The sequence below is a fragment of the Temnothorax americanus genome, unplaced genomic scaffold (genome assembly GCF_048541705.1).
Source record: "Temnothorax americanus isolate GAGA-0224 unplaced genomic scaffold, ASM4854170v1 Scaffold15, whole genome shotgun sequence".
In the NCBI taxonomy this organism is placed as follows: Eukaryota; Metazoa; Arthropoda; class Insecta; order Hymenoptera; family Formicidae; genus Temnothorax; species Temnothorax americanus.
Genome location: NW_027509286.1, coordinates 3852352 through 3876151, shown reverse-complemented (window position 1 = coordinate 3876151; position 23800 = coordinate 3852352). Strand labels below are relative to the sequence as shown.

At 35.4% G+C, this 23800-nt stretch overlaps 1 protein-coding gene across 1 annotated transcript in view; it reads right to left on the bottom strand.

Moving 5' to 3' along the window:
• Positions 1 to 23800, bottom strand: part of Irsp53 (Insulin receptor substrate 53 kDa) — a 187826-nt gene that overhangs the window by 159901 nt on the left and 4125 nt on the right. The window contains exon 2 of the mRNA XM_077401912.1: positions 17427 to 17606. Within this exon, the coding sequence (XP_077258038.1) occupies positions 17427 to 17471 (45 nt within the window). The 5' untranslated portion in view covers positions 17472 to 17606. The remainder of the gene's footprint in view (positions 1 to 17426; positions 17607 to 23800) is intronic.

The window sequence follows — 23800 nt, the reverse complement described above, 5'->3', positions numbered from 1 at the left end:
ATTCACATCCGCTATCCGCTACGGGCCCTTAAATACTCATTTAAGAACGTCATCTGCAAGCAGCGCCTTTATAATTGCACATACGTTACCGACAGACGACGCCATTTAATCGTTTCGTTGCGGGAACGAAAGCTCTCCTTGCCACTTTCTGCATCTCCATCTCCCCGACGGGCCCTGACAAATTAGAGACACTCGCGGGCTTTAATGAGTTTTGGTCCTAATTAAGCCCAGGGACTCCGTGAGCGTCAATACGTAAAGTTAACTGAACGTTGTGCACGAATAATCCGAGTGAGCCCGATAACGCGTAATTATCATTAATTGGCTCTTTCGCGCGTAATCGCGTTAGCTGCCGTGAAGCTAACGGAACGAAAACCCATAGAATTTTTTGCCGATACGAGACATGGCGAAACTTTTCGACTCTACGAAAAATACAGATTATATGTATATTTGTAGAAAAAAAGCTTTCGGTAACGAATCCTGCGTAAGCTGCCTCATCCCGTGACGAACAGATAGGAAAAGAAATTCTTTCGACGTTACTAGCTTTTTAAGAATAGAAACTCCTTAAGAGTCTCTCGGAACACCGTATTCTCAGGAACTTTGATTTCATCAGAACTTTGAATTTTCACGCGCGTTTACGCGAACAGAGATCGACGTGTCGAAAATTCATTCGGGAAAACTCCGGGCGGGCTACTTGGAGCGGATCGAGCGGAGAATTCCCCCGAGCAAAGTTGTTCTCTTTGTTTCCCGACAATGGACAAAAAACAGAGAAAAGAAACAGAAAGTCCTCCTGAAAAAAAGTGCGCGGAGATTTACGCGAGTAGCAGGAATAAAGCTCGAAGGAAAGTCTCACTCGAACATCGGGAAATTGAGTTTCCTTGGGAGATCTTACTCCCCGTCATTCCCTCTCCCTATATACCTCTCCTTTTCCAAAAACTCTATAGCGCTCATTTATTTATCCTCTGCAAGGGATGCGCAAGCACGTACGCGATCAAAATGAAATTTTTAATAAATAAATAGCGCGCACCCAGAAATTCACGAAGATAAATGCGTGCATCGGTAGCGACGTGCCCGGTTTTCCCGATGAGATAGCCTGAAATTTGCATTAACCAACGTCCGGAGCATCCCCAACGAGTCGAGATTATAGTACTTACGAATTTAACGACCTGGGAACGACTACCGTGCGGCCGTACGAACTTTACAAGAATCAAAAAGTTTGCGCGTTCGCGAACTTTCGAGCGTTTCAAGTTCGTGCGTCCGCGACTATAAAAATTCAAAATCCGAGGTGCAAGTTGCTCGAAGCGAGAGTAAAGATTCGCGAAACCCATTTACGATTCCAAGCGTCGAGAATCATCGCCGAACTCGAATTTCCGAAGAAGAGAGAGATCCGAAAACATCCAGGAGATAAAGAGATTCTTGATACTTCAATGAGGGAAAATCAGATAAAATTGAAAGACCGGAGGGATTTGGCCGACAATGAGACTGAGAGAATTTTGCTTACACGAATTCGAGAGTAACGCGATCGCAAAAGTAGATCTTGGTAATTGCATTGTTCAGGATCTAAAAGTCCCGAAGATTCGGATACCCGAGGTTTCGAGATCCCGTGGCTCGCTAGTGTTCCACGAGCAAATAGAAAGGTGCACGGTAATTTCGCTCGTGGTGCTCATGCCGTGTTGCACCGGGACTGGTTGTGCAACTGCAGCGCGAAGCACAATCGCGGTGTACGCCATTGCGTTGCAGAAGGTCGTAGGTGGTCCCAGGTGGGTCAGTCGACCAACTGGTTTCTAGCGGCTTCGCAGAAACTCCCTGGAAGACCACGTGCTTTTCCGGCAAAATAAGTGCAACGCAATCAGCACTCCTTCTTATCGCGGGATAAGGCCATTCCGGTGGAACCAGATATTCGAGTCTCTCAAGCGCGATTCGCAATCTTATTTACCAAATTCTCATCACGAGTCCCAATTTTATTTAACAAATTCTTAATTAACTCATCCGTTTTTTTAAGGAGTATTTTAGTATTATGGGATATAACTGTCAGTTGAAATTAAGCAAAAAAGTTTTGGTAATTTTGTCTTCCCTTCGAGAGAACGTCGAAGAATCAATTATTTATCGTTCCTCGAAATTGAGTCGAATTAATTATTAGTAATACGAGTATCGAACATTCGTATGTTCTTAACCGGTTCATGTAAATGCGAAATTTTGGACAATCGCGTTTTCCACGCTAATACGTTGAAAATGCGTAAAGAAAAAGAAAACCATTGACTTGGCGATAAACTATACGCGGAATTGTAAAGAGCGGAATGCGAAAGATTGCGCCGAACGACGAGAAAGTCGCTTTCGCCCAGCCACTCAGAGGAGATCGGCCACTTCTCGTGGCGAGTTTGCGATTAAAACGGGGCCCGATCCAGGGCCGTACTTTCTACGATGTAACACAATCCTATCATCTCACACCTAACATAAACTAGCAAAGAAATTTTAAATATGCAACTTTCAGAAGCTCGGACAGATATCTAACTTTCTTGATTTTTGTTCCTTTTCTAAATCTCTAAAACCTCAGAATTTAAAATTAATGTTAAGAATTAACAAATTTTAAACGTACAGAGATTAAAAATCTTAAAGATTTAATATTGCGAAATTTTTAAGCTTTTACTACATACAAAAGTTATTTAAAAATTATATCTAAAAGAGATTAAAAACTTGAGATATACAAAGATTGTTTCGCAATTGTTCGAAATGTTTCAAAATTTCTAAGGAGACTTCTTTCGCAAGAAATATATATTTATGTGCTAAAATTAAATTTTTTAGATATAATTAAAATTAAAAAGAGACTTACTCTGAATTAAATTCAAAGGAAAATATAAAGTTATCGGGCCATGGAGCCTAATGTATTAAATTCGTAACTAACAATAAGTTTTAAAACTATATTGTCAAAACATACATATATGTGTATAATCTATACTATACATAAAAACTTCAATTATTCATATCTCAGATAAAAGTATTTATTTCTAAGATGGTGTAATCTATTATAAACCAAACATTTCGGTCTTGGTTGGGATCCTATCCTCAGTGGATAGGACATAAAATTTACTATGATAGGAGCGCAAAGTTGTAGCATTAAAATTATTATACAAAACCGTGTATCAAAATTTGTGTGTTGTATAAAGTGCTTGGTTGCGTCTGTTTATGCGGACACGCTGGGAATGTCACGCTTGTGTAGGACCAATTTGAAAGTGTGCTCTTGAGTGGATCTCTGCACGTGTCAACGATGTGTATAACTTTAATGCCCGTATCACACTAGCGATTGGCGATTGCGTCTACGTTTGCGTTTACGTCTCTTGACCAATCAGAAAGTAGCTTCTGGCCATTGCGATTCGCGATTTCCATCCTGATTCGTCAAAAGGCGTAGACGCAATCGTAATCGCAATCGCCAATCGCTAGTGTGATACGGGCATAAGATGACTTGTAACCAACGAAAGCAACGTTCAACTAATAACTGTTATACTAAACAAGTGTGGCGCTTATAACAAGAACAAAGATCATAATAAATGAAATTTTTGAAGAATCTGTGTCATTTTTAAGATATTACAAAAATTTCAAGATTATTTAAGAATAATTGATCTAGTGGATCTTGATGAGCCCGAACCTGGGCTCTAAAAATCTACAATAAACATCGGAATTTCCAATAAACTGTGAAATCGGAGAATCCATGAATGTGAGAATTCAAGCATGTAAATGCCGCTCTTAAGACTGCTCGAAATGTTTCGGAACTTGGGAAATCAATCGGAATGCCTGGTCGGCGCACCGAAACGAGACGAACACGAGCGACCGAGAAGCAATAATATCGCCTGATTGGAAACTGGTGTTAGCCATCGCGAGCGAAGTCGGTTACGTCCGATTTGTTGCGGGGTGAACGATCTCGTTATAGCTTTATGCGCGATTACAAACCGTGGTCTCGGCCGTGGCAGGGGAGAGGAGGAGGTATCGCCGGCACGTGAAAGCATCAATCGCGAACATCTTTAATTATTAACTTTCTACGTGTCATTATCACAGAAAAGTCGCGGATGGGCATTGCAAAATGCGATTCTACCGGGCATAATAACGCGTTCAATTCCTGCAGAAAACACTTCGCACAATAACTTAGTCCCTAATCGTCTATTTGTAAAAGCGATATACGTAGTTTGTTGGAATATCGAATCAGTCCGCGCCAAATTAAATACATTGACTTTGAGATCGCATAACTAAGAGAGCGGGATAAATAATTTGAAATCCACTCTCTGACTCACTCCTACTTTGATTTACTCGATTAACCTTCCTGATCGTCCATAAACAGTTACTCTCATGCCCGACCATTACGCTTTTTCTACTGAGATGCGGGGTTTTATTATCCCGATTATCCACCATTCCTCCTTTCACCGACCGTTGTTACAGTTATAGTTATAGAGTCTAGAATTTTGTAGGATCAATCGCAAAGAATGATTCATTACTTTCAAGTGAAAATATTATGAAATATTATAAAAAATTTTCAAGTGACACGTACGAAAAGGTATATACCTTTTTTTGTCATACAAATTCTATAAAATTAATATATAATTAATTTATTGTATCATACATCGTTCATTTATTATCGTAGTAATAACAGTAATTAATAATGATAACTTTATTAGCCCAACTCAGAATGTTAATATTTAATCGACCTCCATATTATTTCGATAATATTATTAATAACTCACCGGTGATAATTATTCGACCGTGTTAAAACATTATTAGCGGTTGTACGAAGTTTAAACATAATTTTCACAAAAGCGAGGCAGCATATTTGCGCGCAATCCGTGGCGCTTTTCTGATGAAGATGGATCCCGCCGCATCCGTAAACAGGATGTTTTGTAACTGTCAGAAAAGGATTCCCCCCGACTGTCCCGGGCAACCGTTGCCAGATTTATTGCGTTTTCGCTTTCACCGCCTCCGCGGTCTTGCGAGGCCGCGTGTTTTCACCAGTAAAGTTATTACGATCCTGTGATCCGATCTTTTTACACGCGAGCCGACCGTCAAAGCGCGATCCTCATTCAACTGCGTATCTCTCTCGCGATGCATCCTTAAGGAGGTTGAAGCGATCCAGTTGAGTCAATTGACGGTTTAGAAAAAAGCTTTTTATTAGGTCATTAAAAAATCTGTATTAGGTATCATTTTATTCTCCATACGCTGCTATTGCATAAAACGTATAGTAAAAGTATCATATTATGCTGCATCTTTATATTTTAATTAGCTAAAAACGAAACACTTTTTTGCCAATGCCAACTTGAAAACTTGTGGTATTGCTGATTATTTCATATAAAAATGGCATGAATATAGGTTTTGCCGTTGATAGAATGAAATAATGATTCTTATTGGTAGCTCCCTTGACAATTATATAAGCTATCAATTTTTTAATAACTTTCCGTCGATTATATTAAATACGATTGAAACTTGGCAACGTTTCACTTTTATGGGGTTGGTAGCAGTACTCGCCTCCGTGTTGAGCCACGTGCCACGTAAAGGCCTATCTACACATAAGACGCAGAACGCAAGTCGCAAGACACACGCACAATCTACATGTCAATCTAACAAAGGTTGACATGTAGACTGTGTGTGTGGTTGCGACTCGCGTTCTGCGTCTTATGTAGATAGGCCTTTAACGCAGTTGCTAAACGTAAACATGCCGGTGAATTTTCTGTCATTCTGGATAAGGTTAGGTGCCCGCGATTTGGCTATACCTAAATCCTGTTGGTATGTGCACGTTTTTGGTTCTCTTCCGTGCTGTGTCTACTATTTTGTGGTAATGTCAACGATTTTTGGGTTCTCTTTTATGTTATGTTCACAATTTTTTGGTTTTCTTCCGTTAGATTCATGACTTTTTGGTTTTATTTCCAAAGAGAATCAAAAAATCGTGGACATAGCACGGAAGAGAACCACAAAAATGTGCACATACCGACAGGATTCGGGTACAGCCAAAACGCAGGCGACGCTGCGTTGCCACATCTACCTACTCGCGAACTATCAACTGCTATTTCAGTCTAATTTCGATCGCTTTAACTTGTAATATATTTGTTATTAGATGGTGAATACGTGTTTTCTTGCGTTCTAAATGTTCGCATTAATTTACTTACGCGTAGGCACATTTTTTGAGCGTTTATATAGACTAGATATTAAAGAAAATTGGGATCAATCATCGCCGTCAACGCTTTCTCCATATAACCCCATGTAAAACGACGCATTTTTGGAAATTAATATCTCAGCTTCTGGATGGTCAATAAATCTGAAATAATTCTCACACATGCGGTAGATCCTATACTATCATATATATTTTTTACAAACTAAAATCTAGAGTTGACCAAACTGCTTCAACCTCCTTAAAATTTCCAGGGTTAATTTGCGGTCTTAAAACGACGAGTATCCCGGCTAAATGAAAACAGCGTGTCGCATATAGGATTAGGATACGCAGTGATTGTCTTAGACGATTCCGAAATAATCTAAATAAAGATAAGAAATAAAAGATGATTTTGTTTTTAATTAATTTAGATGAGAGATGAGATGATTATCATTGGTTTATCCAGATAATTTTTTTAGATAATTTCTGTTTATAATAAAAAAACTATTCATAAAAATTTATAAAAAGAATTAAGATCATAAAAGAGATATTAAAACAGTAATCACAATTTTAAGTTTTTATTTCTCAAAAATAAAAATTGTTCAAATATTTTGTTTGATTATCGATTTCGTGGTATATTATTGTTGTGTTAAACTAAAAAGATGTTTTATGAGCGCCGACAGTGGTAAGAATGTATTATATTTAAGGAAAATATTTTCAACATTTGGAAAACTTATGAGATTAGAGTTCCTTTGATTTAGATTCCAAATACGAAAGTGCTACGATTTAATCACAGGCACACGAAAAAAAAAAGGTCTTGTCCACCAGACGAGACAAACATTTCTATACGTTTTTGGGGTCGCTGAATTTGAATCCGCAGTTGGTTTAACTCGGTCAGATCGCATTTTGTTCCTAACCTCAAAAAAGTGATGAAAGTGGAAACATTCATTGAAATGCCCAGAAAGGAAAGCGATTGTATATGTTTTTAGGGTCGCTGAGTCCAAATTCGGGGTTAGTTTGACTCGGCCAGGCCGCATTTCATTCCAAACCTCAAAAAAGTGATTGAAAAATCCGAAAACTGACCCTGATATAAATTTTTTGTATTCAGCGTTGGTACATAGAACTTGTTAGTCATTTTTTTAGCATAAAATCCTGCTGCCTTGACAGATACTGTAACGATGACAACTGCCCCGAAAGGGGATGTGTAGAATGATTCGTTCTCAGGTTTGTTGAGGTAACGATGCCAGCGAAGGCGCGCTGCCTTGCAGGTGGGCGTGAGGGTGTAAAGATGAAGCCGTAGTGTGTCCGACGACGAGTTGACATAGTCCTCGTCAATGTCGGAAAGCTCTCATACTTAGGCCTAGGGAGGTATGAGAGTTATCACCCCTGGGACGGTGGACTTACCTGCGGTCGGACCAGGATCCCTCACGCGCGGTTTTTCTTAACACACATGGCACTTTCAAACAAAAAATTTTTACATGTATGCAACAAGGACACTGATGCTTTTTGCTACATATGTAGCAAATACCATCCCCCAGCAGATCGAAGAATCATTTCTTGTTTGAAAGTGCCATGTGTGTTAAGAAAAACCCGCGCGTGAGGGATCCTGGTCCGACCGCAGGTAAGTCCACCGTCCCAGGGGTGATAACTCTCATACCTCCCTAGGCCTAAGTATGAGAGCTTTCCGACATTGACGAGGATTATGTCAACTCGTCGTCGGACACACTACGGCTTCATCATTACACTCTCAGGCCCACCTGCAAGGCAGCGCGCCTTCGCTGGCATCGTTACCTCAACAAACCTAAGAACGAATCATTCTACACATCCCCTTTCGGGGCAATTGTCATCGTTACAGTATCTGTCAAGGCAGCAGGATTTTATGCTAAAAAAATGACTAACAAGTTCTATGTACCCAACGCTGAATACAAAAAATTTATATCAGGGTCAGTTTTCGGATTTTTTAATCATTTTTTTTTTTTTTTTTGAGGTTAGGAATGAAATGCGGCCTGGCCGAGTCAAACTAACCCCGAATTTGGACTCAGCGACCCTAAAAACATACACAATCGCTTTCCTTTCTGGGCATTTCAATGAATATGTTTCAACTTTCATCACTTTTTTGAGGTTAGGAACAAAATGCGATCTGACCGAGTTAAACCAACTCCGGATTCGAATTCAGCGACCCCAAAAACGTATAGAAATGTTTGTCTCGTCTGGTGGACAAGACCTTTTTTTTTTCGTGTGCCTGTGAATTGTTTGTTTAATATTTTTACTTTTTCTTTCAATGTCGCGGAAGAAATCTTCTCCGCTGCTACTAGAAGTTGATCTGTTTTCGAGTATTAACTTCGAGTATGGATTCTTGTAGGTATTCGAGTAATGCCTTTTTTGCAATATAAATAATCTACTTTTAAAGATAGATCTTTAAACATTTTTATATAACGTTCTGGAATTCAATTCAATTTCAAATAAAGAAATACAGAAAGAATGAAAATCTCCATCTTAGATAATTTTTAGATAAGATAACATAATTTTTCATCTAAGATAAAAATAAATATTTGTATTTTTTTCATCTAGGTAAAGATAAAAATGATTTTATTTTCTTATCTGAATGATTATTCAGATAATTTTATCTAGATACCGGCAAAAACTGAGAATACGCTAGAATCAAATAGAATTCAAAGTATTTAGCCATACATGGGATTATATAGTATTTTTCTTACTTTTGGCAAAATTATACATATTTTCATGTTGCAGAAGGAAAGAACAATAGAAAAGATGGCCCATAAACGCGCGTTAAAAATTCACGTTGAGAAATTCATGTTTTTACAAAGCGCGACCTCCGCGAAGAATCTCGGCGGAAAAATCGTAATTCCAGCATTTTTCCCCGCCGCTGCTCGGCGCTTTTCCATTGGCCGGCCGCAAAATTACCGAATGAACAAGCGGGCACACATGCGCTTCTGCAGGAATGGATGTTTTCCTGGCTTCAGAAATCCCGTATGAATATTTATGAACGACCATCTCGACCTGGGCGCGGTGGATGGAATCTACATTCCTCCTCTCAGTTCTCCCCTTCCTCTCTTTTACGCTTTTTTTCCTGGTTCCTCGCGTAACAAACTTTTTTCTTCTCTTTCTCTCTCCACACTCTCGTCTCCGTCCGGCTTAATGCGTCATAAAATCATAGTATATTTCCCTGCCAAGAGTATCCTTGAATCGCAGCCTCGGTGAAGGGGATGAGAGAGAAGCGGCTCCGGAATTTCAAGAGAGACAAATATATAAATTTGACAATAAATTTGCATTGGTACACTATCTACATTGCGTCGAATTTTAATTCGACAAACTTGACTTTCCACGAGATTTTAATATTTCATCGGCTAAAAATTTAAGAGGAAGGTTTTGGAGGATATCGTCATCACAATCTTTTCTTATCTCTGATATTTTTATCTCTAGTAGGAAAGTAACGCAGGCTAATCCAATCTCCGCATCGAGCCTTGTCGATCTCACGTGATATTGTGCATGACGTTAATCGTGACTCCAAGATTTATAGTTATTGGCTCTTATTCGTAACGAAATTGTTAATTAACAGTTAAGTAACATTAAAAATGGAACATTCGAATATAACGGGTCGTTCGTATGACAGATAACAATTCCATCGCTCCACCCGAACGCCATGACTAGATTTCTAGGATCGATTTCGACGTCACGTGCGCATCACGGTTTTGAAGCGTTACGGTTTTATTGCAATATTTACATCCTGATTTCGTCAACGCGGACGTTTTATCTCGCATCCGATGCAAAACAGTGTGCGAGCGAGGGCGCGCCGCGACCGGCAAAATATTTACCTTGCAATTCGGACATGTAATAACTCCGGATATTCCACAGCCCGCTCCAACAGATGCACCGCGAGTTCAGCCCGTTTATGCAGTTCATCCCTTGTTTGATTTCCACCGGAATATTTTACGCCAATGACGCGCCACCCTCTTCCCTTCTGCACGAGTTTTTCGATAAATCGAGTGAACACCAAGTCGAAAAAAATCGATGCACGACGATGTTTAAATATGTACCGAGTGTTTAAAAAAATTCAAGACTTGGAGAGGCGTAGCTTACCAGGCTAAATAAAATGTCTAATCAACCTATTTTACAGGTCAAAAATAAAAATTAAAAAAATTTAATAACTGCAATTTAAAAAAGGTAAAAACAAAATTTAAAATTGTTAAAAACAAAAACTTATATAAAAAAATTTAAAAACAATAACTTATACAAAAATTTAACCAAAAACAGGTTTATTTGGTAATAAAAATGTATATATATATATATAATACACATATAATAATAAGTATAAAATACAAAATTAAAAACTTCTAAAAATTTAAAATAATATTAATTATAAAATATTTATATATTATATATTTATATAATAATTACCATATTATTAATACAATTGACACACTATTAGGAAATACTATCTAATAACAAATATGATTGAAAATATATACAAATACTTGATTACTTACTACAATTTTTATTCTTCTTTTTATTATATTAGGCATTACAGATATAATTATTAATTGCATATTTTAAAAGAGCAGTCGGGAGACGCCACGCCAAATTTTATACTTAATATTTCAACATATATTTTTGCTTCTCTTTTTTTGTACGCAGTTAAACAACTTAAATACAGAATTTTCTTTGACATCTAAAACGTGATTGAGAAACACTTGGCGTGGCGTCTCCCGACTGCTCTTTTAAAATATGCAATTAATAATTATATCTGTAATGCCTAATATAATAATAAGAAGAATAAATTGTAGTAAGTAATCAAGTATTTGTATATATTTTTAATCATATTTGTTATTAGATAATATTTCCTAATAGTGTGTCAATTGTATTAATAATATGGTAATTATTATATAAATATATAATATATAAATATTTTATAATTAATATTATTTTAAATTTTTAGAAGTTTTTAATTTTGTATTTTATACTTATTATTATATGTGTATTATATATACATTTTTATTACCAAATAAACCTGTTTTTGGTTAAATTTTTGTATAAGTTATTGTTTTTAACAATTTTAAATTTTGTTTTTACCTTTTTTAAATTGCAGTTATTAAATTTTTTTAATTTTTATTTTCTGCATTTAATTTAACCTAGTTAGGCAGCAGTCGGAAGTTTTTTTTTTTTAAACAATTTTTTTATTGTTTAATTTTTTGTTTCTAATTTTTATTTAAATTGTTTTGTTTTTAATTTTTTTAATTAAATTTATTTATTCTAAGTTTTTGTTTTTAAATTTTTTTTATTATAAGTTTTTGTTTTTAAACTTTTTTATAAATTTTTGTTTTTAAATTTTTTTAAATTTTTATTATAAGTTTTTGTTTTTAATTTTTTTTCTAAGTTTTTAAATTTTTTTTATTTTTTGTTTTTGTTTTTGGTTAAATTTGTTTTTGTATAATTTTTTGTTTTTAAATTTTTATATAAGTTTTTGTTTTTAATTTTGTTTTTAAATTTTATTTTAAATTTTAGTTATTAAATTTATTTTTTTTATAAGTGTTTTTATTTATTAATTTTTATTTTCTGCATTTAAATTTAACCTGGTTAGGCAGCAGTTGTCTTTTTTTTTAAACAATTTGTTTGTTAATTTGTTTTCTGCCTTTTTATTAAATTTTTTAAGTTTTTAATTTTTAGTTTTTTAAATTTGTTTTTTACTAATTAATTTTTAGGTTTTTATTTATTTTATATTATTATAATTTTTGTTTACTCATCTTTTTGCTGCTGTTGCGAGATTTTAATTATTTATTTATTATATATTTTTAAAAGAGCAATACATATATTTCTATGCTATGCAGAAACATATATTTTATAATATACATATAAATAGTTGAAAATATAGATACTATAGGCATAATCTAAATCTTATACACAATAGTATGAGATTAATTATGACTTAAGTAATTTTCTCTATCTTTTTAACATTTTTAATAATTTTTATTTATATATATAATAAATTTACAATTATATAACCATATATATATAGGGTATTAGGTAATATAAAGCGGACCACTTCTCGTGGACAGGAAGAGCGATTTAAACTGAATCAAATTAAACGTCTTTTGTCGTACTGTAAGTTTCTCAATAATTAATGAGAAATTAATTAATAAAGATAAGAGAATTAATCAGTGTGCATCCACACGATTTGCCGAGAAGGAGCAGCCCAACGTTTACGTTACTATGTGCATAGCGAAATATTATGAAAGAGGAGTGCTTTATAAACAATAATGACAATGAGTTTCACTTATGTATAGTTAATAATTTTTGTTATAAACATTAGCGTTCCTCCCAATGTCTCGTCGCGGCCTAATAGCAACGTAAACATTTGACTGCTCCTTCTCGTCGAATCGCACAAACGCATCTTGATTCGCGTGTCTTTAATAATTATTTTATTATTAATTATTGAAATACTTACAAAACAGTAAGACTTCGATTCAGTTTTACCCGTTCTAGCTGCCCATCACGAGCAGTGATCCGCTTAATTATTACTTGACACCCTGTATGGTATACACACATATAAGATACCTGATACCACATGGTATTTCCGAGGAAATGATTCAATAAACAAACTTGTATTAGGCAGTGTATTACTGTTTATCACACTATTTATTATATTTTTATTTAATTTTGTGAAGATTAAACTTGTATAAACAAACCTAACCTCTAACTACCGGCCAAATATGACATGTGAGCAATAAAGCAGCCAGCGCGCGCGATAACATCGTGCACGCCGCGCAATATCCAATGAGCGTGCAGCGATGAATAGAAAAGCTATACGTTCTGCCGAAGCCCATAGAGGCAACTAAAATCTCACTAAAATTCCCCATGTGGATGCATGTCATTGGTTAATCAATTTCCTCTGTAACTCAGTCGATAGCCAATAAGAGAACATATAAATGTAATATATCGTTTTTTCGCTTTTTTATTAACTCAACGATTAATGATAATTATACGCTATAAACCCTGCTTGATCAATAAGAAACTTATATACGGAAGCACATATCAAAGTATGTTGTAGTTATCGAGAACTAAGGTAACAAAGATTTGGCCTCCGTGAAACGCATACTCCCTTGTCTTCGCCAACCGAAGGTTGGCAGCAGTCGGGAGAAAAAATTAACCATGTTAAAGACAAGGATAGAGTCTTATTCAGTTTGAGTGATGCAGATGACTCTTCTCGCATTTTTGCTATGTCATTTTGCAAAAATTGAAAGTAAATGCTTAAAAAGTTATTTCTTTCGTGTAATGCCGAAATACATTATAAATTAGAAATATTCCGTAAAGAGTATTCACTTTTCGATTATCTTTCCCAAACACTTTTATATGCAAAATAATTAAAAAAATATATTTATGTATAAAAAAACACAAATTTTATAGTAGATATTTTAAGCAAATCATTTGTGTTATCAAAATAAAAAATTGTGTCTACATCTGACAAGAAAATTTTTTTATTATTTAGCTTCTTTTTAATTCTCTACATACACTATACACACATACATTCATAAAAATATAAAATATTTATAATTTTATGGAAAAACATATGCACACAAAACAAAGAACATGTTTAATAATAATATAAATAAATAAAGGAGTAACATTACAGATAAATGATAAACAAGGCTCTCCAAATATCATTTTATTTAAAGGTTTCAATGCGTTTTTTATTTATCCGCGTTCGATTCGAACACGCTGTTGATAAATAAAAAATTTCACGACACAACGCTGAAATAATAATAATGAAAGCGATCGGAATAACCGCGCTGGATTTTCCTTTACCCGAATCGATCGTAAAATTTCGATATTTTTTTCGCAGCGAGGTCGAAACGTTAAAGCACAAATAATTTTTATAGTAAATTGCCAAATTTGTTCCCCGCATAAATACTACGCAATTGCAGGATTTATACGATGCTCTCTATAATCGGCTATTTCTTTCTCCCTTTTTGTTGTTTTGTCTACGTTGATTCGAATTATGTAAGTCATGTAAGACACTCGTTGTCATAATATTTATCCCAACTCAAAAGTTATTGTGTCTGAGCATTCGCCGTAAATCAGGGGAGTTGTAGCAACGTTAAATTAAATCTAACTCAAGTAAGACATTTGTAAAAACGATGTTACGGTCGATGAACCTCGTCGTTTCCCGCCTTGATTGATGCAAGAAATATTTAAATTATGTACCTATTCTCCGATTACGTTAATGTATAATGCATGTCTTGAGATAAACCACAGCTAGTCCTTAATAAATCGCGATACTCCAAAGCGCCGTAAATTCCTTGTTACGGAAATTTAAGAGTTATTTTCATATTTGCGTGAGAGAGACTCCCTTAACGTATCTATACATCTATACAGCTTCTAATCTTTTTTATAATTCACAAGGTAATTTGCAATTTATAATGTTTAGTTATAGGAGAGAAAAAGAGAATAAATTTATCTGTAGGAAAGACCTGGGTAAACTTGACACGATTTTTTCAAACGCAATTTTTAACAATTAATTAAAATTTTCAAGCAAATTTAATGGTACACATTTAAAATGTTCCTACAGGTACAAAATTGCTTAAGGTTGTTTTGCTGCACGTTGCTTAGTTTTGTCCCCAGGGAAGGAAAAGTGACGCAAAGACAAATTTTCAAATTGAAAAATGCCGGGGCAAACTCGACACTTTGCCTGATTGACACAATTTGATCTGGAACTTATTTTTTATTGTCTGAAACTAAACATACATTGTTTATCGTATATTTAGAAAGTACAAAAATTCAGAATTAAGTAAAACAATCATTGAAAATAATAAGAACAAAAATTGTTGAACAGTCAATTATTTTCATCTAAACTCATGTCTGAAATACAATTTATGCAAGTAAATTCGCGATTAGACGTGCGCACACATTTGTCCTGGGCCATATATAGCTGCATGATAAGCATCGTTTGTTATTGGGAGCCGATAAAACGGTGTCGACTTTGCCCCGAAAGTCACTTTTCACTTTTGTCACTTCAAAAATATACAAATTTTGAAAATATGCAAAAACTATTATCGGATTCGTATTTCGTATAGAGCATCGAATTTCTCATCAAAATCACTTACCGGTAGATTCGCAAGAGTAAAGCTCGATGAAAGAGTAGAAATTTTCGAGAGATCAGAAAAATTACTTTTCACCATCAAAAACGTTTATGTCGCGCTAAAAATTACACCATAACTCAGAATGTCACCAAATTTCGTTGATAATACTGGCACATAAAGACACATTTACAGTAGGAAAGGCAAGTTTCTAGATTTAAATTAGCAAAAAGCCTAGTGTCAAGTTTGCCCCGGTCTCTTCTAATATAAATTACGATAAAACTTTCTTATAATTTTTATATCATATTACTTTTCTGTATATTATATAATAGTATTATTATGTAAATTTGTTTTGAGAAATGTATATTGACTTATTATATTATAATATAACTCTTATTTCACATTTTGATTGTGTTTTCCCTTTAAACGTAGGACGTCTCTTCGCCAATCATAAATCAAACAGAAAGACAGAAAGAAACGCAAATCACTTTATTAAGAAAAGGAGCGGAAAAAAGAAGCAAAGGAAACATAGATATCAGCGATCTCGCGCCGCTTACTGCGCCGAATAGCGCCATATATTGCGACATGCTAATGAATTTTTTCCTCTACGGCAGGAACGTAAAAAAAAGATTAATTCACCGCTGGTGCTTCATCGCAAAGGGAAACTAGAAAAAAAGAAAGAAAGATATATATATATAAATTAATCCTCTCATTGTGTTAGCCGTTAAGGACTCCAGGTTTGTTCGGAGGTGACAAGTGGTCATAATGAACGCTCTAATGAACATGCATAACAAACACGACCTCGTTAAGCCACGTGGACCGGTCGATCGTTAACACGTGTCCTCCTTTTTAACTGTTTCCTAGGGCGAGTCCTAGGGCCCAGTGAAAGGGAGAAGAGGGTCACATAAGGCCGATTATATCGTGAAAATGGAGTCAAAAACGTCCCTCGACGCTTTTTAAGCCGAGTGATTTCGCGACCCAAAAATCGATCCGAAGATTCGCAAAAAATCCTGTAGGAAATTCCTGCAGGACGGGCTCACGGAAATGTGTAAACAAAGTTTCTAAAGGCGGAATTTTTTCGCGGGATTGCGTGCCGAAGGAGAAGCACAAAATTATAAACAAAGGAAAGAAACCAGAAAGAAACACTCGCGCGCTAATATTAAGCAACTGCGTGCAGATTTGTATTGTATTAATTTTTGCAAAAATTGATTCATCGAAATATGTGGAAGAGTTCAACCCCGAAGGGAACGCCGTATATCGTAACACGTCTCGTATTTCAAATTTTAAATTTATACTTTATTTTACGTATTTCCATGCTAAGTTTGTAATAACCGCTGTATGCCTAAGGCGGGTACGTATACGCTGTGAAATTAATCCATCCATTATCAATTTTGCAAAATTAATTAATTAATTATATATATTATGTATAATTATATATGTTATATATATGTGCATACATATGTATACATATATGTATATGCATATAGCAAAGGAATGTACGGTTAGAGAGAATAGGGACATTCTGTAACGGCGCACCCTCTTCATACTCCGCACGCGCACCCTCCATACACGAAAACTGATCGACACGCGCGAAGGGGGGTGCGCGTAGATCGGAAGCTAATTAATAACCACGCGCATACCCCCGTCCTCCCCGGTACACCTGGCTTGAATAACCCTGCTGAAACATAACTATGCGCGCAGCGTGATATACTCGCGCCATGGGGCTCGCTTGTCAGCGACGGGACCCCAAAAACTCCCGGCCGCGTGATAACGGGGTTAACTAGCGGTTACCTTGTTATTTCGATGCGATCTCCGAGAGATCGTAACGAGGCGTCGTTCGGGGACCGTAGCCGGGTACTGTCACGATAATTATGCCGGACATCCCGAGGTCCCTGATTACAAAGCTAATCTTTTAAACAATCTTCTAAAAAATGCGGATTTCGGAGAAATTTATCGGGCAAGGTTTAAAATTGTATAAAATTTTGAAAAAGTTAATCGTCGTTGTTTAGATTCTTACGCGTTCTCTTGCAACGTATATAAACGTACTTTCGTTCTTCAACGATAATTGTAGATCGGAATTGTACTTATTTCAACTACTTTCCAATTCAACTTGAGATATTTGTATTTTCCTTGTCAATCCAGGCATGACTGTTCGATAATTGAAAGTAAGTGCGGTCGATCGATCCGCTCGATCGAAAGGATTAGTCACTTACCTTGTAGATCTCGTCGACAAGCCTGGTGAGCTCCTCGGTCTCCATAATGAAAACTCCGCTTTTCCCGGCTTCACGAGATGCTCATATTTTCCCGTCTTCCCGAGACCGGATCTCACGTGGCCGTCCTGCTTTCCCGTGCTCGATCACGACGCACGTTCGATATTATCGCGGTCTCCCGATCTAAAAGGAGAAAAACCGAACAGCGATGATTAGACGGTTACGTAATTCCACGGATGTTCGTTAAAATAAACATATGTCTATACAAGTCGATTTAATAAAGTTACCATAAATTAGGAGTCTCTCTCTTGGGGGTTAATCATGTATTAATGCGGAACGTGGAAAGTGAAAAGTTTTATATGACTATCTCTTTTTATTTAACATCAATAGAAAGAGAGATTTTTCATTTTTCACGTTTCCACCCTAGGGGAAAGATTCATGATTGATCCCTTGAACATCGTCGATCGTATTTCTCACACTGACGATAACGAAATAAGTAACAGCAAATAAAATACTATCACAATATACAATAATGTTAATAATATTCAATATTATTGTAATCAAACTACTAATTAATATTTGATAATGCGAATCCACGACTTATACTAAATTTTAAAATACGCAAACCTGCGAATTTTTTGTAGGTCATTTTTTGTAGGACTTCATCGGCATTTCTCTCTGCGTATCCACTTAGCTGTTTATCTATTACTATGTTTTTATGATAATGATCGCTAATAGAAAAGCGCATTCCTCACTCGATTGCGACCAGTCGGCTGGAATCTCGAAACGCCGCTTAGGCTAAGCACAGGCTAGACATTACTCATACATGGAACAGGAGAGGTCACGTTTCCCAAGTACTTTCATTTTGCAAGGACACCCGGTATGCGCGAGCGGCTACGAGAGAGCCGCATAACTTCGCCGCTTTTATCTCCCGACGCGGATCTATGGGCTGCGCGTTAAAGTTGTTCACGGATCGGCGATCGAGAGCGAGCTGAATCTCGTTAACTGCATACAAAAATATAATTATACAAATTTTGCGCATCGATAAATTTGCAGTAATTATTTCTTTCTCACGTAAACCTGCACCTGAAGAAAAATCACCAACGTAAAATACACAAATATATTAATATATATATATATTTAATTATTGCAAGTGTTACTGATGATTCGATAACGCATTAATCTCTACGCGCGTGTCGCTGACAGGAAATAAACGGATCTTTACTCAACGGATTGCCTGAAAAATTGAGAGAGAAAAAAATATCTCCGAACTTATGACACATTAAAGAGCAATTCGCACGCGTGCGTTTCACGCGTAATTTGTAACACTCGTAAAATCGCGTGTATTTTAGCAAGGTACATTTGAACGCCAAAGGTAAACGCCGCAAATAATTGCAATTGTACGCGACGCGCGACGTTGACGTCACGACGAAAACGAGCGGCAATTGTGCGTGTCACGTGCGAAATACGAAAGAGTGCATGAACTGGCGACTGCAAACAAAATATCAATCGCCGCGACTCTGCGGGCGTATGTAACATAATAGACCGATTAATAATAAATAGACTGCTCGACTCACTGTGCCCGGTCTCGAGCGTGCTTATAATTAATAAATTGACGTTTCATAAATTAATCCGCGCGACTCCGAATTCACAAAGTTCGCTGGGTTGTTTAAACTTTATCAATAATCCCGATGGGCCGAGTAATTTGTCAGTTTGTTGCGCATGATTTTTCACGTTTTTATATTAAATTGGTATCGATTATAGAGAAAGAAAGAAAGAAAGAGGGAAGAATATCTTCAGTCTGGGTCAAATTAAGAGATACGTAATTTTCAATTAAATTTTGCCAAATAAATTCCGAAAAAATAAAAAGCGAATGAAAGTTCCGGGAATACGGCGGAATGTTCCGCCGCCAAAATTATCAACCCATTCAAAATGTGTAATCAAACAATATCGTGATTCGATGAACAAAATGTTGCGAATAACGGCGGAAGCGCTCGTTTGATTTGTTAAATCGCGTCGATCGATGCGGCGCGCCGCGCGCCCGAGCGGTTTCGATCGCGATCTCAATACGGAGCAGAAGATTCGATTAAACGATGAAAGCGCCGCAAAATTCAACGCGGCCTATCGAAAACGCGCGCTTTTATACTCCTCATTCTCTCTTCCTCCCTATCTCCCTTTTTGCCCCCCCTTCTCTCTCTCTCTCTCTCTCTCTCTCTCTCTCTCTCTCTCTCTCTCTCTCTCTCTCTCTCTCTCTCTCTCTCTCTCTCTCTCTCTCTCTCTCTCTCTCTCTCTCTCTCTCTCTCTCTCTCTCTCTCTCTCTCTCTCTCTCTCTCTCGTCCGCGAATTTCCCGACGCAACTTCGCAAACGCTCGCTCACCCCGAAAGCTTTCAAGCGAATTAAATTTTCTCGAATCGTTTACGATAAAATGTTTCCCTTTAATCTCTCTAATCATGCACCGACGCGCTCTGCAAACTTTCGCGAATTTAACAGACGGACGTGACTAGGGACGTTTTAAAATATCGATACTTCACGCTCACGCTCGATTACTAATATCAAAGTATCGGTGCCCGATACTTCTTGGCGACGGAAATTCGAAATAAGCGGCTGCGGAAGGATAAAACAAACAAAAAAATAGTCATAAATAAATCAGGAGAAACGTATGACACACACACACACACACACACTCTCTCTCTAAATCTCATAGAGTAGTTTCACTATATTAATATATTGGAGTGATTGCGATATTCATCATTCCAAAAGAGAGGTTTATCACTCTAATTTGAGTGATACGATATTACTCTAAAGCTATAGTAAACCACGATTCACTAAAGATCGATTGATAAATGACTCTAACAGAGTGACATTTTCTTATACTCAAAATTGTAGAGTGACATAATTTATTCCTATAAACACACTGATCTCTACTACACTCGAAAAGAATGCCTTTTTACTCAAATGGAGTGAATGGCGATTTTACCCCAACTTGTAGAGCGCAATTTTACTGTTTTTCAGAGTAGCGAATCACTCAAAGTGCACAAGCTCAATTTTCACTTTTCGTTGCACTTGCATTTCACTCACTTTTGAGTTTGAGTGATATATCACTCTTTGATTCTTAGAAAGAGAGAGAACGCGCGCACACACACACACACACACACACACACACACACACACACACACACACACACACACACACACACACACACACACACACACACACACACACACACACACACACACACACACACACACACACACACACACACACACACACACACACACACACACACACACATCTAGCTTTTTGAATTACATTTATTGAAATAGGTAATAATAACAAAATTAATTAATAATGTGTAAAATAATATATCAATATTACGAATGACTCTCTAATATACATATACGTATTACTCTCTAAAATATATGTATACGTATTAAATATAAATTATGTTAATTTAATAATTAATTGTATTATTTATAAGCACACCGGTAGAAAGTCAAACAGAGTAATGGATAAATACACGCCTGTTAAATACTCTTGGCAATAATCATTGTTTGTCGAAATCGCGTTTAAAACCGCCAGCTCGAATAACGCGCTATCAATCACGTGCATCAGTGCATCGAACTTGCACCGCGTTACTTATTTCTTCATTACGAGATCCGTATTGTTACATCACTGGCGTGAATATGTTTATTAAAGCAGTCGACAACCCGTACCCTCCCATGCCTCTTTCATTTTCTTCTCCTCATCTTCCTCTGCCTCCCCCTTTTACTCCGGAATTTAATTCCGCTTTCTCCGAGCTGACTTATCGAAACGATATTTGCATAAACTATCCAAGCTATAAACAGAAGCGTAATACTGTCAAGTAGTAATTTATTAAGGAATACATAGCTAATTAGATCAGATTATATAATTCTTTAATGTTGTAATAAATAAAAATAATAGTTATATTTCTAATAACAAGACGACTGTCAAACTTCATATAAATAAACCGAGCAAGTAACATTTACTTCGCCAATAATTATAATTAATCAAATTAACAGTTAAGACTTTAACGACCCAACTGGCTATAATAATCGCTATAATAATACGACTATTGGTTTGGTCAGATAATCGCCAAGACGTTTCGACCATGGATTTTGATCCTTCTAAATTGATGTAATTTTGATTATAAGCGTCTTATATTATAAGCTTATATTATAAGCGTCTTATATTATGTTTTTTTTCTTTTTAGTCTAGATCCCTTCCCTAAACCCTCTTTGTTCTTACTTTTTTCTTTGCAGACAATTTTTTTTCCACTTTAAGTTATATTTTTCTCTCTTAAATTTATGTATATATAGAGATATATCTATATTTATTTTTCCCGCGCATCGCGCGAATGTACTCTCTGCTGACCCGCCATTTTTTGCTCACTTTTATTTTTTAAATTATGTTTTTTAATTTTGTATCGCATTGCATTTTGACACTCAAGTCAGGTAGTACAACCCTTTTATTTACTCTCATTTTAATAAAAATTTATACATTGTTTTTGATTTTAAAGAAGTTTCAATTTTTCAAGTTATTTAAAGCAGAAAATAGCTAGTATATTGAAAAATATATATATACAATTGTATATGTTAGAAAGCATAAATATAAAATATTCCCTGCTTTAACCACATAATTGTGTGATTATAATTGTAAATATTTTTTATTAAATGCGTGGGCACATTCTATAAGCTCGATCGAAAGAATATAAACAATAACATATATACTCTTAGAGTTTCTAGTCAGATGTATTATTTTCAGTGAGTTCAGTGAGAATACTTTATATTTAATATTTATGCTTTCTAAAACATATACAATTGTATATATACTTTTCAATATACCAACTACTCTCTGCTTTAAATAACTTTTCTTTCAATATACCAACAATTCACTGCTTTAAATCATTTTCCTTCGTTCATACATGTACTATTTCCACATAAATATCAGTCATTTATGTCTATTAGTATTTTTCAAACTTTTTTGTTTATAACTATTTAATAAAAAACGAGCGCCGGCTAAAACTTCCTGAAGGTCACTCAGGAGGGTGACCTTGACAACATATGTCAAGGTCAAGGTCATCGGAGGTGCCTTCTCTAAAATGCATAATTACCCAATCCATTAATAAAAAATTAAACTTATCCTCAAAAAATTAAAAAAATTTTGGCACTGGTTTCAAGAAAATTGGTCAATTAATACTTATTATTTCTCGTAAAATTAGAAAAATTTTTTCAAAACCGGTTTCCAAAAAATCGATAACAAAAAATTATCTATAAAAAAAAATTCAGCTTGATATCTCAAAATTTGCGGAAATTAGAACAATCACGTACATTTTTTTAAACAGAAATCGGAAACCCCTTTATTATTAGCAATTTTTCTAATTCTATTACATTCTTAGTTTTTTCTACCCCTATTTCATGTATAATTCTTTAAGATTCGGTCTATTAATTCCCGAAAAATTGGAACAAAACTGGTTTCCAAAAAGATCGGTAACGAAAAATAATACACATCACCGCCATCCCCGGAAAATTGTACCCCTATTTCATGTATAATTCTTTAACATTCGGTCCATTAACGAATGAGTACTTCGCGGTCAGACAGACAAGCAGACGTCAGGTACTTATAATAATAGATCATATTAAAAGCATCTTATTTAAATAATTTAATTTATTGCGAAAAATATAGCCTCAGCCAGGATTCGAACCTGGAACCTCCCCCATTCCGTGTAGGGTGTCGTACCAATGCGGGGGAGATTCCACGTTCGAACCCTGGCTGAAGTAATATTTTTCGCAATACATTAAATTACTTAAATAAGATGCTTATAACATAAGCATCAAAATTGTTATATCAATTTAGAAGACCAAAATCCATGGTCGAAACGTTTTAGCGATTATAATCTGACCATAACCATTAGGCACATTGTCATGACGATTATTATAACCAGTTGGGTCAATGAAAAAGTCTTAACTGTTAATTTCATATAAAATAATTTAAAACATCTGACATTTTTTTTTTAATCTTTGAGATATATTATAAATTTAAAATAAAATATATTAAGTATATACAAATTAATAAAATTATATATTATATTAATAATATATATTATATATATCTCATATATATATATAAATACATCGAATGTTATCTTTATTCATTATCAAGATGTCCATGCATATTTAATTATTAAAAAAGTTTAAAATTATCTCATTAAATTCCCTGATCTAATTTTCTATTTACTCTTGAATCGATCATTCCACGGTGTTTATTACATCCGTTTATTGAAAATAGTTTTTTTGCTCTATTTTATGGATCAGCGATTCTGAAACTTATTGGTCCGCAATGTTAAAAGAAAAAGGA